Here is a 15,257-nt window from a genome sequence, read left to right on the forward strand (position 1 = left end):
TTGATGACACTATTTTCAAAATTGCAAGTATCTAATGCAAGTTTCACTGATCAGGTAAATTTGCATTACTTCTTGACAATAAAGAGCTTGATAGAATGTCAAGTCAGATGGATGGAGCTGCTTTTGAAATATGATTTCTTTATTTAATACCATTCAGATCGGCTTAACCCCGCCGATGCATTGTTAAGATGACTCAATTGTGATATTATTGATGAGGATGAGAATTCTACAAAGAGACCTCTACCATCACTGCAGAAGAAACTGGCTGTAGAGGGTTGAAATTCTCTAATGCTTGAGAATGATGCCGATAAGACAGCTGTATAACTCTATATAGAAGGTGGAGGAGAATTCAGATCTCTGTAGAAAACTGACATTGAAAATCATGAACTTCTCATGCCACATTTTACTGCTATTAAATTGATGGAAGATGAAACAGTCTACAATCTTTCAACTCAACGGCTTCTAAAATTCATTGATAAGTTGCAGCAAAGGGACGTCTTTACTGTGGTTTGAATTCAGAAGTTGAAGGAGAAAGAATCTAAGTTGAACTTGAAAGAGACAAGCTCTGAGTGACGCGGTGCTGCTGAAGAATCAAGTCACTGACAACTAGGGGAATGTGGACTCTTACTGTTAAATGGTTCAGTCTTTATCCCTTGTAGCAGGGCAGTGTATCAGAAGTTATTGAGAATTCATCATGATGATTCTCATGCTGAGCACTTCAAATTGGAAAAGACTGAAGAGCTTCTGAGATGTAAGTATATTTGGGACAAGCTTCAGACAGATGTCAAGAAATATATTGAAATTTGTGATATTTGGCAGAGGATAAAGGTTTTGTGGCATAAGTAGTATGATGAGTTGATGCCACTGTCTGTTTCAAAGGACTCATGGCAGAATCTATCAATGGATTTCATAGTTGACCTGTTGAAGTCAACAAGAGTCAAGGGATATGACTCAATTTTAGTTATTGTCAACTGCTTTATGAAGATAGTCAAATATATCTCTATTTATAAAAAGATTAAAGCCTCTGAATTGACTGATCTGTTTCTAGATGCCATCATTTGTGATCACAGTTCTCTGAAATCATTAGTGTCAGACTGAGGATTTCTTTTCACCAGTAAATCCTGATTAGTCTTTTGCTATCATCTTATGATAAGGTGCCTCCTCAGCATCACATTCCATCCTCATTCAGATAGCCAGACTGAACATCAGAATCAGACATTAGAACATCATCTTCAGATGTTCTGTTCATATCATTAGAATGATTAGCTTAGACACCTTCCAATCACTGAATTCGCATATAACAATGCAAAGAATGCAACCTTAAAAGTGGCCCCCTTTTATACTTGTTATAAGTATAATCCTTCATTATTTAGTGACGTCGCGGACGACATTCTAAAGAGGGGGATAGACAGTCAGAATGTCAAACAGAATTGTGAAACAGAATACTTCTCAGTGTCAAAAATAAAAGCTAGATTGGAGCTTCTGAATAGAATTTACAGAAAGGCAGTGAAAAGCATTCACTGTATTCAGAAATGACAGATGAAATACTATGATCAAAAACATCTTTCAATGAAGTACTCAATAGAGAATCAAATCTTACTTTCAGTAAAGAACATTAAGACAATAAGACTATGTAAGAAGCTCAATGAGTAATGATTGAAACCTTTCTCAGTAATAAGAATAGTGAGTAAGTAGATATATGAGTTAAAACTAACCTCAAAATTCAAATCTATTCATTCTGTCTTCCACATTTTCTATTTGAAACTTTATAAGCAACGATTCAGAGCGGAGCCGCCTCGGCTGAATGGCATTGAGATTGAAGATAATACTGAATATCTTGTAAAAGAAATATTGAATAAATGAATGCACTACAATAAAGTTTAATACTTTATCAAATAGAAAGATTATCTATCATCTAAAAACTCATGAGAACCACTTGAGCATTTAGAGAATGCTGAGAAAGAGATTGTAAAATATGGGATGGTTAGTAGAGATCATCTTACTGCACATCAGAGATGTGATTAGACAAAAGCTGCTGCTTGAGACTTTTTCTTTTTCAAAGAGTTTTTTAAAAATGATCTTACAATGATGAGCTGGCATCTTGAAGACACTGTAACACTCTTCTTTTATTTTTCCCTAGAGGTTTTTAAAAGTTTAATGAGGTTGTGTAGCTTAAAAATTTCAGAGTGATAGAAAGAAAAAGAGGATATGAAGAATCAACAAATTAATGCAATTTTATTTAATCTGAGAATTGTTATTATTCTATAAAGGCCGAAGCTTATAAAGATTGAAAAAAAACATCTGAAAATCTCATTCTTCCACCACCTCACTCTCATTAAACTTCTTCTTCATTGATGAAGTCTCTAACACCGGCATCTTTGCCTGCTGTAGAGTTAGCACTGCGGCGCTGCAGGGGGGTGTAGAAAAATATGATAAAGTATCAATTTATCAATTTGCAAAGCATCTCAGTCATCTGCTTCAATTGAAGTGAGATCCTCTTGAACAAATGATTTGTCTTTATGACACTTTCAACAGCAGTGTTAACTGATTCCTTCTTCTTAAAGCCGGTCATTTTGAGGTGTTTTTTCATCTCAGAGATTCACACTTTTACCTTCTTCTTCAGATGAGCTTTGGAAACCTTCTCAGTACAGATAAAATCCATCAATATTTGAAGATTTATAACTTTGACTCTGTACTGCTTTGGCATCTATACATCTTGTCAGAACTGGCATAACGCTGTTACAGAAGAAGCAGTACTTACAGAAAGACAAATATCATTGTTTTTCACACAATGAAAACAGTATGAATGAGTGAAGAGATAGATGCAAAGGATCCCCCCTTCTTAAAGCTGCTTGATGCAGTGAAGGCAGATAGCAGTGCTAGTCAGATGCTGCATTAAAGTTTCTCCACAAGAAGAAAGCGAAGAAATCATGGGAACTCTGCAGATTCAACTCACAGACATTCTGAGCAGAGCTCAGACACTCTGCAGAAGAGGAATTACAGATTGAATTTATTTGAACTGCTGTTCTTGAAATCAAGCTCTCTTTGAACTCCTCTCTGAATGATCATGTAGGGTTATACATCACCCTGTTGATTGATGGGGGGGGCGGTGTAACAGCAGCAGAGGGGGGAGGAGTGGAACCTTTACAGCAGACAAATAATACCATCTCTGTCACAATCATTGAAAGCACAGAAGAAGCAGGAGAAACAGCAGCAAAAGCAGAATTTTTACAACTGTTAAATATCTCCATCTTCATCTTCAATCTGACGCTTTTAACTGTGACAGCGGCTGCAGCTGCACCATGTAAACATTTTTTACTCATTAAAAAACATTAGAATAAGCCCTCTTACTGTCTTTCAAGGATGACATTCCCATGCACTCACTATTGCAGACCAGGGGGGGGAGAAAAACATGTATCAAAGAGTGGAGAATCATTTTGAAGAACTCTGCCATTACTATTAACTTTGCCTCTAAAATGCACTACTTTTATAAGAAATTTCATACACAGAACAGGGATAAAGATGAAAATCTGCAAGTCATTTATTAACCATATTTTTCACGTTTCAAATCAATATATAAGGAATCCACTTACTGAACATTTGAATATGACAGTGATGGGAAGAAGAAGAAGGACTGTGTATTCAGCAGAAGAATCACATTGAATAAAACTCACTCATTCTGTGGCGTACTTACGCCCCTACCCACCCCTCGCTGATTCCCAGAGCTTCCGCTCCACCCCTTCCTTCTTCCGCCCCTACTCAAGGCTTCTATCCTTCCTTTTATAACCCTGCGATCGCTCCTTCCGCAGGAATCAATCACTGTAAATAAACAAGCATGTATATATAGGGGCGTCCGCCCATCTTCATCTTTTAAAGAATCAGACGTGTATTATCCTACTGAGCTGCGTACGCTACACATTCCTTTATACCATGCAGTGCACATTCTGTCAAAGCAGTTGACAACTATTGCTACATAACAAAGATAATTCCCAATTCAGTAATCTTGAGGTATTGAAACTATGCCTTTAAAGAAGAGGGCATTGTCACATTTTTTAATTGTGTCAAGGCTCTGTGGCGGCTCTGCATGGCTCATTGCTTCCCTTTGAATAATCCCATCTATCTCATAACATCATGCAGATGTCTGAACCGGTTTCTAACCACTCTATGATATCATTCAAATCCAATAGAAGAGGATTCAATTGATGGTATATATGAGAATTTTATTTCTATATGAGATCAGTAGATTTCTTCTGACAGATCAATGCAGTGCTGCTGTGAAGCTGCTTCAGCTATTCTCATTCATAAAGTGAGAGGAGGATGACTGTCTGTTGTCTATATAGAATAGCTAGATGCTGGCTCTCTATTTCAAAAGTCAGTGATTCATCTTTTATCTTTTAACAATAAGATATCAGAGTTATCACTGTCCTCATACAATATTCTTAGTGTGCTGAGTACCTCTGATAGTTCAGTGTTTGTATAGTATTCTATGAGTTCGCGGTTCAAGTGAGATAATTAAGCCTATTCATAAGACTTTCCATTATATACCATCCTCCTCTGTGCCGCTGCCGAGTAGCAACCGCCTTGGCGCTGTCACATTACAAATATAATAAAATAAAGTTTCATCTGTGAAGCAACTGAGAATTATATATAGTTATATAATCACACATTGTATTCTTTTCAAAATCATTGCATATAAGTGCTGATATTATCATCAGAGTCAGTTTGCTTTTTCTCCAGAATATCATCAATTTCAAATTGTTTCATTGTGAAAAAAATCTCCTCTTTTCAAAATAATTCTCAGATTTAATCAATATAACTGATTTTTTTATAAATTTCATTTAATTATAAAATTTATTAAAAATCTTCATAATAGTAAATGTTTTATTTTTTCTTTGCAAATAATTTATTAAATCTATATTAATATTCTCATTATTAACAAAGAGTTCATTTCTACTTATTTTCATCTATTGAATTTTATGCTGAAATTTTGTGATTTTCAATTTCATATAAGTTTTCTCATTCACAGTTATTAAAGTCATCTGTGTTATATGACATTTTGTTGTTGTCAACTGAATTTTCATATTTAATACTTGATTTATTCAATTCTTCTTTAATTATTTCATTAGATTCAAATGTCTCTGATGTTATTACTTTTCTATTGATTGCAGATGTTGATAAATCTGCATTCAGTTCTTTTTATTATGTCTCTAATGTTTGAGGATTTCTTCTACACATCATCATATAGTCCTTTATTAAATCAGGCATTCCACACAATCTCAGATTAACCATTAGGTTCAAATCACTTAACAAGCTGTCTAGGCAGGCTTTTAACGATGCGTGGAGACGTAGTTAGCACGTTATTTCGCAGCTCTTTTTGTAGCTTATAAGGGCCATAACTTGTAGGAGGATAACGTTCGTTGTTACTAAACTAACTACGCGAGAGCAATATAATATGTTGGGGGGCACGTGATAGGGTAGCCGTAGTACCCACTAACACCTGGCTCTCCCCACATTATTCTTACGTATGTCCTGTTGGGCACTAGTTGCCCTCCACCGCACGTGATTACCCCTATATATAGTTAGCGAGATCGCTTGCAGATGTCGTCCATGTTCTGCTATTAGCTGATGTACATGGCTGCCATCTGTCTGTGCCACTACATGGCTTGGATTCGAGCGCCTCCATATCTGGATCAACAAGCACTGCCCAGATATTCCAATCCCACAGCTACGTGGGTTTGGGGTCCCCGGTGTTCTTAGTGAGAGTACAATACACAGTATGCTCCGTTAATCAGTGGATAATGGGCTAATTTTCCACAGTTCTTCAATCCCATATCCCTTTCCTTCTGGCAACGTTTCAAGTTCTACGCCTGGCGCCCTTTTTCTCTCGTGTATATGGGAGCCCGGAATGTGAACACATCCCACGGAGAAGAACTACTTTCTTAAGTCCTGGTTATGTCTTGGTTGACTGGATTGAAAGTGATGACCCTCATCAACAACAATTAACTCTCTAGGATATCTATGTACAGTACCATACCTCCCACGGAAGCTCCCATCCACTCATTCCCCCAGCCGACCAAGCCATTCCGTCATACCCAAAAGTTGTACAATATATAAAGAAGACAAAGAAATAAATAATATATACCCTAGAATTCTTAATTATTGTTACGCACCTTGCTTCAATGTCGAGTCCATATCTATAATTCTGGTGGAGAAAGTGGGGGAAAAACCCAGTTTGGACACCCCGAATCGTTCGTATCAAGCTGCCTTATTACAGGGTAGATATCATATTTTATTTAACAGGCTGTACCCAATGCGGGGAATGGGTAAACAGCAGTAACTGTGTGGTGTGGTGTGGCGTGGTTGTGGCGTGGCGAAATATTCTGTTGTCTGTCTTTTCTATTACATCCTAAGCTAGCGATGTAACTACCTCCTCTAATAGCTATTCCCTTACGAGATGTATAGTTAACATGCGATACAAAGTATCTATCTATGAAACTAGCAGGGAAAAAAAATGGACAAAGCAGAAAACCAGTCGAAAGCCCCTGGCGACTGGTAACTGTCAGTTACATACCCCACCGCCTGATTGTGCAATTCCCTTTCCCCAATGACAACCCCCATCGGCCAATAAATGGAGAAAATAATAAGGTAAAAATTACAGGGATCAAAAAAAAAAAAAAAAAAAAAAAAAAAAAATATCAGACTAAAGCTCCTTCACAACTTCGGATCAATCTCCTCAAACTCACTCAGGTCCACGATTGGAGACGGCCCAGCACTGACGGCAAGACGCGCCTTATATTCCGACACGTTGGTAATGTACGCCGGCTGCCCGGGCTTTGACGACGGCGCTGGTATGACAGCATGGCCATTTGCGGCGCCATTGGTCGTCCCATTGATTGCCCCGTTAACCGTTACGTTGACTTTCTCGGTAGCAGGGACTGCGGCGCCCCCAGTTGTCGAGGGGGGTGAAGGTATAGCCTTTATCTCGAGCCCTTGTAGTATCTCATTAAGCACGTGTGTAGCCGGTTCGACGATGCTGGTCACTTTCTCGCTATCTAGCTTTAGTTCAGTCTCCAGAAATCCCCTGAGAATTGACACGATGGCGTCTTTATTCGTCATGACGTCAGTCGTCATGAAATTCACGTTGGCGAATGACGCTTTGAATTTCTCGCTATCGAACTCCGTTGACGACGATGATACAAGGTTTGACAGTTTCTCGACTACCTTTTTCTTGCGCTCGTCATCGGTTGCGCTGGATTGCGCGTTCAAATGGACGGATAACTTCGCGCGCGTTCGTGATTGCGGGTCGATATACTGCTGGTAAAACTCGACAATATCATCTTTTGTCAATCCCGCCACCTTCTCCGCGTCGGTCTCATGCTGGGTAAAGTCGAAGTACTCAGACGTGATATGCGACCAGAACCGACTCATTTCGGAATTCAGGTTCTTCAGCTTCTCCAGGCGCTTGTTGATGAGACTGCGTTTGTGGTCTTCGAATTCCTCGTCGGTCATGCTGTCAAGCGCCCGAGCAAAGCGGATGAGGAAAGCGTCGATGCGAGACTCTAGGTACTGGTTGGGTTTTTCGCTTTGGATGATGACCCGATACCCCAATGTGGTGGCACCGTACCGGATGCCGCTCCATACGACATAGCCTAGCTGTTCCTGCGTTCTGAGCTGGTCGAACGCGGGCTCGTTGGTGAGCTGACCGAACAAGAGCAACTTGGCACGTAATTGCGGGTCCGTAATGTCGCCTACGAAAAGATAATATTCGATACAGTGGTTAATGTTTGCGGGGTCCTTGAGAGTCTTTTCGTAGATATAATTACTTCCTGGTGGTATGATTATGTTCCGTCGCACGTTCCATTGGGACCGCGGCAATGGGCGGGCATGGAATGCGGATTCGACCATGTTTCCCATTTTCAGAACGTCTTCCCTATAAAGATTACCATGGCCCAGAAGCTCAATGTGGGTTTGACGGAGGAGTTGCGGGAAGAAAGCGGCTACATCTCCGGGTTCGATGTGCTCTAACTCAGCTGCCAGTTGCTCGGTAATCCACGTCTTCTCCGCCGTGAGGTACCTTGTCACATTTCCAACCTGATGGTAGGGTTGTTGATACTCAGAATTCGAGAATCCATCGGCCATTCGCTGTTTAACGATCTTAAACCGGTCAGGCTTGACTCTGAAGTCCCTCATGCTATGTAGAACTTTTTCCAAGAGGACTGCCATCTTATCATTGTATCCAGACACCGACACCTCGAGACCGAAAACGCTTGGGGATAAACTGTAATCAAGCCCACCTAGCTCAGCATCATAGGAGTACTCTTGAAGATCATCTCGGATTAGCCCACACGCTAGTTTTGTAAGAACATTGTTTCCAGGGGTGGCATATGCCAGCGGGTTCCGAAGGATAATTTCAACACTTGCTTTAGGGACATAGAAAGTGTCATCCTTTTTGAACCATGCCCTGACACGGTCGTCGTTCCGGATGAGAGTTGGCCTTTTTGCCGGCTGCGCAACCTCTTTCTTTTCAACATCAAAGCGAGTCGGGAGGAATTCATTCTTGTGTGGCAAATGAAGCTCTGGCATCGGATTGTATGAAGGGGCCTCCAGAATGCGTCCGATTTCAGAGAGCAGGTCTGTTGGGAGCTTCTCGACTCTGTATTCGGTCCCGTACCATTTCTCCTTCGAGTCCCAGTTCCCGGGATACGTCTGCGAAACAAGTTCGATATTGAAACTATCGATCCGGAAGCAATCTAGAGCGCGTTGGATGGCCTGTCCATCGAATTTCCGCAGCAAATAGGGCCCGCTAAGGAGCCATTCACGAGGGAATGGTTTCTGCATCACACTGCTGAGGCTGCTTGTGAAACCACTTGCTGGGGACTTCTGCCTGAATTTGAAATCGACTTCTGCAAGAGTTTTCATCTCTTCGAAAATCCATTCTTCTGGCACTCGTGATTTGAGTATCGAAATGTATTGGAAGATGGTCTTAATGACTTCCTGGTAGTTGTTGACACCGTCTTCGGTAAGGCGGATGGATATCGTAAAGAACGCGGAGCCTGGACAGATGGGTATGGGACCAGCAGAAAGACCATATGCCCAGCCCTTCGCTTTGATATGGGCAAGGATGCTTCCGGGGCCTTCGTGGCCGATCAGATGGCTGATATACCGAGCTGGCTTAGAGTCATATAGATTCTCTTCGTCCTGGTAAGTGAAGAAAATATCTAAGGATCGAGTATCCATGACTGGTTTAGCGAAACAAATCTTCTGTAAATCGGCCGGCGTATATGGCTGCACATCATCCCATCTATTTTGCGGCAGGTTTTTATTCTTGACATCGGCGAACAGTTCTGCAACCCACCCCTCTAGCTCATCCAGAGATTCGCGACCCAGGACAACAAGTTTCATACGGTTTGCCGAGTAGTTTGTTTCGTAGAACCGAATGAATTCATCACGTACATTAACACCACGTGACTGGGGTCCGTCCCTCAATGTTTGCAAATTTCCGGTCGAAAAATGGTGGTAGGGATGTTTGGGGTTTGAAAGAGACTTGTTGAGCTGCATGAGTCTCCAGTCGTCATTCTGGAGATTCTTCTTATTTTCCGAGTCTACAGCCCTGAGCTCGCGGTCGAGGGTAGCCTCGAGGAAAAGTGGAGCAATGAAGAACTGGGCAAATCGATCAAGAGCACCATAAAGAGGGGGGACCAAATCGCTGGAAGAAGACACTGCACTGTCGGCAGCAGTAGCAGTGAGCGGTATGGTTGGTCTTGAAAGGCCATCCGTCAATGGCTCCACCTCTGCGGGTATTGGGGTGGCGGGAGTGCTCGACTGAGTGCTTTTGGAAACTGAGGTTGCTGTGGCAGCTACTTCAAAGAAATAATTTGTCTCCGTTGCTCCAGTGTATGCATTTGAATGCCCAGAATGTGCTGCTAGGTATTGGTTGTAGGCATTTTCTTTGGGGTACTAGACGACGAGATTCATTAGCAAGTGTCATTTTTTCCCCTATTTTTAAGATCTCCGCAGCCAGAGGTTAGACGGCTTCACCTTCTTAGTCCCCATAAAGAGAGCATGTTCAACAGCATGGGCAATTCCCGGGAGGTCATCATCGTCTGAGAAATTGCCAACGTTGACGTTAACCGACGCGCTCGCCTTGTCCGTATCTGGATCATGGACTAGTAGAGCCTCTAACTTGTTTGGAAGACGGATCACACGGTATGAGCGATCGTCGACGGAGGGCTTCTCGAGGTCCTCAGTAAGGCGTTCAACGATTGCCATAGTGTGCTGAGGCTTTGGAAATAGTGGGTAAATCTGCTGCTGCTGCTGCTGCTGCTGCTGCTGATGATGATGGTGGTGGTGGTGGTGAGGCTGCTGTGCTGTAAGGGTAGTGCTTGTGGATAGGTGGCGTCCTATGACGGCAAAACTGGAAGAGACTAAATTATTGACAACGAAAGGAGAAGAGGCACCGCAGGGGAGTGTGCGTAGAGATACTGGCTGGGGATATGGGATTGGGAATGGGAGCCGGCGAGGTAGCTGAGGACAAGCTTGTGAAGTGGTGAGGACCGCAGTGGTGATCAAGCGAGCCTGATGTGACGGGGACATGCGACAAACCAGCTAACCAAGAGGAGACGGGACAAAGGACCCGGCACGATCACACAAACACAGCCCGACTCAATAACAACGCCAAACGGCAACACACTCAAAAGGAGTCAGACGGGGAGAAGCGAGCGTCAGTGGAGGCAACAAGATACCAGGACGTGATGTAATGGGGTCATACACAACACATACCGGCGCCGTAGAATTTTACGGAACCAAACCTGATACGGATAAGTGTCAGGGACGGTGATGGTTTTGCCACTACCGCTATTCCTAAAATAGAAAGCGGCGTGTATTCGGCAAGCCCTTGATGACTCAGCGAGCACGCATGAAGCCGAACGATTTCAATTTCATCTTTAGTACCGGGGCAATGTCCAAGAGCAGCCTATATTATTACACTCATCGATCAGTTCGGAGCGACGCATAGCATAGTGACACCCTGGTCTCTGCCGGCATACGTATATGCTATACAATGATCTTCGTACCCCGGGACTCGAACCCTTTCGACTTGGGCAAACAATTACGGCGACCAATCCATTACCGGCTTCACCCCTCCGACAAGGTTCCGACCGTTGCAGGTGCTACAGAACAGGAGAATACTACCCCCGCCTATCCCCTGCCATATAAACCACCCGTACATCATATACCGTCGTGCGGGGAGGTAACTTGTTCAATATACTCGAACAAAACCCCAAAAAGAGGTTCATTCAAGCGAGGGGTTGCAAAAACTCTCGAACTCGCCTGTTCCTGTGGCCATCCGCTCCTATCACTATGCGACATGTGAGATGGAAGTGCCGTTTCCCTTGTATCAATCGCCGTCGGATCGCATTACCTCTTGTACTCACCTCGATGGGTGTTAAAATATGACTGGGGGAAGCATATAGCTTATTCCCCATCTACAGTCAACAGAAGAATATCCTCAGGACAGTTTCAGGTGACATGGACACAAATATAGATAGACATATTTACATTGTATGCCCAATTGCCGTGCGAGTTGCTAATCCCTGTACGTAGCTATCGAACATATTTTTGTGAATTGTTCCAGCGATGGAAAAATTGTTTCGGCAAACCTACGCCCGATTTCCATTCTCAAATTGGTCCAGTGAGAATACAAACAGCAAAAACAGGCATTACACTCCCGTTTATTATACTCCGTAGTGAAAGCAGAATTGGATCAATGGGCTGGCTGGGTTTGCTGAATTACGGCCCTTGCTTATCGCCATGGTGGGCAGTTGTCAGTCTACACCTTTGTGTATTGATTGGCCTAGGGACTCGAGGAACTTTCGAAAAGAAAGGTATAAGCCGTTTATTGGACTCGAGTCATCAAATATCAATGGATTTAGCGTTCCTTCTGTAGCACCAACGAACATTCATGGATAGGTCAGACTAAGTGATGCACTGTACTTGCGAATATACCAGTATGTGTAAGTAAGGATAAAACGATGTTTAAATGAATAGGAGCAAAGTCAAAACCAAGATCAACGTAAGTGGTCGCAAGGAAGACATCATAGAGATCTGAAGATTAACTTAACTAACTACCTGTCAATACGGCTTAGTAATCATTTTTTCCTGGTCAACGCTTGAGGACGCGAATAATTTGACAACAGCAACAACAACTTGATCAAACAAAATAGTAAAATGGGCTCTGGGCCATGAGCGCTGCCCTCCCATCTTCAGTCTGCTCTTTTCAGTTTCTTTTATTCAGAGACAAACGCGTTGTTCATTCTATTTTTGTACGTTTGAAAAGTTCATGTTTCTCGTTGAAGCCCAGCAGCCAACCTCCAAAACTGTTCAACATGCAGCACATTCCCGCTTCTCCTTCCCGAAATCTAAGGGTGGCTCTTGAAGGCTGCGTATGTTTTCGCTTCCGACTTTGCTATAGTAATATTGATATTTTGGTGGGGTACCGAAACACACTGCTAACATCACACAGGGACACGGTAAATTGAATGACATATACTCATCAGTCACTAGAGCGGCAGAAGTCAAGGGCTGGGATGGCGTTGATCTCCTCATCATTGGTGGCGATTTTCAGGTGTGCTATTTCCCCCCTTCTTCTGCCGCTCGTATATACATTTGTTTCCCTTGTTCTCACCCATCCCTCTCTGCTAGGCAGTGCGCAACTCGTATGACTTGAGCTGCATGTCAGTTCCGCAGAAGTACAAACAAATTGGGGATTTTCATGAGTATTACAGCGGTGCCCGTGTCGCTCCATATTTGACGATCTTTGTTGGAGGAAACCATGAAGCCAGCAATCATCTCTTTGAGCTCTACTATGGAGGGTGGGTAGCCCCCAACATCTACTATCTTGGCGCTGCCAACGTCATCCGCTGTGGGCCTCTTAGAATCGCAGGTATCTCTGGAATCTGGAAAGGATACGACTATCGCAAATCCCATTTTGAAAGGCTCCCGTATAATCGTGCCGATATGCAGAGTATTTACCATGTCAGGGAACTTGATGTTCGCAAACTGCTACAAATTCGAACCCAGGTTGATCTGGGCTTAAGCCACGACTGGCCTCAGGGTATTGAATGGCATGGCGACTTTCAAAAACTGTTCCAGAAGAAGCCATTGTTTGAACCGGACGCGAATTCAGGAAGGTTAGGCAGTGTTGCTGCGAGATATATTATGGATCGCCTTCGACCCGCCTTCTGGTTTTCTGCTCATCTCCATTGCAAATATGCAGCAAGTTTAACACATGGTGATTATAAGCCAGCGGAGTTGAAAAATAGATTCAATCCAAATCCACAGCCTCACCACCAACCCCAGCAGCCATCGTTAGGAGATGATGTTCTCAGTTCACCGTCTCTTGTTACAAATGAGCAGCCTGAGGTGCCTGGTTCTACTAATGAAGGTGTGACAGCTACTCGCAGTGTCGAAGTGGGGTCTGATGCAGCACATATATCATCCAAGGAAGTATCGACTACAATCGTAGATACTGCAATGAGTGAGGAGATCATAATGTCAACGCTCGGTGGCGATGACGAAGCCACTACGCGCGCAGCAGAGAGCGCCAAAAACGCCCCACAGCCACAGCCTGCTCAAGGTGCAGAACGTGATCGTGCACAGTTATCAGCCTGGCAGAACTTCCACTCAGTTGCAACCAAAAACGATGCTGAAGAAAATGTTCGACTCATGAAGGAAGCGGCCGAGTATGAGAAACAGATTGAGGCTGGCTTGATAAGTAGACCAGAGGTAAATTACCAGCTAACGTGGAAAAAGGTTGCGGTTAAGGACGATAACCTAGGACGTGAAATTGCGGGTGTTGCAAAAATCGGATATAATGCCCAGCAGGAACTTCGGGAAATTACCGAACAAGAGATAAGAGACGGAGGAACCGAGGTTAAAAATCCCGACGAGATTGATATTTGTCTTGATAGCTCATCTGACACTTCGGAGAAACTTGAGCAAAAGGATACCATAAGCACTAAGACTAGAAGTACGGATAAAATGGAAATTGAACATAGTATTTCATCAGGGAAAGCGGAAAAAACCGCTACAGCTGCAGTGGATGCAGCTGAAGCTTCACAATCAGGGGATATCCCTAAGGAAATTCGAGATCAACTACCAGCAAGTTTCAGGAAACCCGAAACAATTCTAGATGATGCCCCAGTTTTCGAGTCTACCCTACCAGAAGCCATCAGCAATACAGAAACAAACTTCCTGGCCCTTGATAAATGCGACAGACATAGACAATTTATTGAATTGGTGGAATACCCGGCCATCTCGTCTCCTGAGGAGGGAGAAACTGGAGAGGAGAGCCGCCCATACCAATTGAAATATGACAAGGAATGGCTCGCCATCACTCGAGCCTTCGCTGACGAACTCACACTCGGCGATCCCAACGCCTCCGTACCCACGAACAAGGGAGACGCACGTTACAAACCCAGCATCCTCGCCGCGGAACAATGGGTAGAAGAAAACGTCGTCAAACCAGGCAGAATGACCATCCCGCACAACTTCTCCATCACCGCACCCGTCTACGACCCTGCCGTGCCCATCACGACAACTGAGATGCCGCCAGAGTATACGAACCCGCAAACGGCGCAGTTTTGTGACCTCATTGGGATTGAGAATAAGTTTCATGCTAGTGATGAGGAGCGATTTGCGCGGGCTGATGCGGGGCCGCATCCGGAGCCTCTTCAGCAGCGGCATGGACAGCGGTTTCGGGGGCATCAAGATAGATCTTTTAATTCCCTCGGGAGGGGGAGGGGGAGAGGATTCGGGAGGGATGGTGGCCGGTGGCAAGGTGGTCGTGGTGGCCGGGGAGGTGGAGGCAGAAACAGGGCAGGCCGTGGTGGCCGTGGTGGCCGTGGGGAATATTATGGCGCCCCGATATAATGAATGATATGATAATATATCCGCGGTTGCAGGATTTCAAGCGCTTTATTCTTACATTGATTCATTTTTCACTTTTCTGGGAATGGACTACAGGGAAGGCGGGATGGTAGGCGTTTTGTACTCTTCGTGTATGACTAGGCACTTGATTTTACGAAAAACAAATCGATCGATGGGAATTATCATGCATTTCATCTCGAGTCTGGATCCACCAACTTCACTAGCATGATCACTTGAAAGGAATTTCAATCCTCGTCAACCACTGAAAACATCAGTAGTTTCTTACTCTGCTCTGGATACTCTTGGTAACTACAAGGAGCCGTCGGAACTTG

At 43.5% G+C, this 15,257-nt stretch overlaps 3 protein-coding genes across 3 annotated transcripts; 1 reads left to right on the forward strand and 2 right to left on the reverse strand.

Moving 5' to 3' along the window:
* Positions 1–2,310: 2,310 nt before the first annotated feature.
* On the reverse strand, positions 2,311–3,678 carry HCAG_00320 (predicted protein; the record flags this gene model as incomplete). Its single annotated transcript, XM_001543224.1, has 4 exons — positions 2,311–2,382; positions 2,612–2,707; positions 3,165–3,295; positions 3,675–3,678. The coding sequence occupies 4 exons, from the start codon at positions 3,676–3,678 to the stop codon at positions 2,311–2,313; spliced, it is 303 nt and encodes a 100-aa protein (XP_001543274.1).
* Positions 3,679–6,711: 3,033 nt separating this feature from the next.
* HCAG_00321 (conserved hypothetical protein) lies at positions 6,712–10,269 on the reverse strand (the record flags this gene model as incomplete). The annotated part of the gene is made up of 2 exons (XM_001543225.1): positions 6,712–9,957; positions 10,039–10,269. 2 exons carry the CDS (start codon positions 10,267–10,269, stop codon positions 6,712–6,714), a joined length of 3,477 nt encoding a protein of 1,158 aa, XP_001543275.1.
* A 2,114-nt stretch (positions 10,270–12,383) lies between these two features.
* On the forward strand, positions 12,384–14,928 carry HCAG_00322 (hypothetical protein; the record flags this gene model as incomplete). The annotated part of the gene is made up of 5 exons (XM_001543226.1): positions 12,384–12,440; positions 12,521–12,622; positions 12,700–13,187; positions 13,320–13,782; positions 13,810–14,928. The coding sequence occupies 5 exons, from the start codon at positions 12,384–12,386 to the stop codon at positions 14,926–14,928; spliced, it is 2,229 nt and encodes a 742-aa protein (XP_001543276.1).
* Positions 14,929–15,257: the final 329 nt, after the last annotated feature.

This window comes from Histoplasma capsulatum, genomic scaffold (assembly GCF_000149585.1).
Source record: "Histoplasma capsulatum NAm1 scaffold_1 genomic scaffold, whole genome shotgun sequence".
Taxonomy (NCBI): domain Eukaryota; kingdom Fungi; phylum Ascomycota; class Eurotiomycetes; order Onygenales; family Ajellomycetaceae; genus Histoplasma; species Histoplasma mississippiense.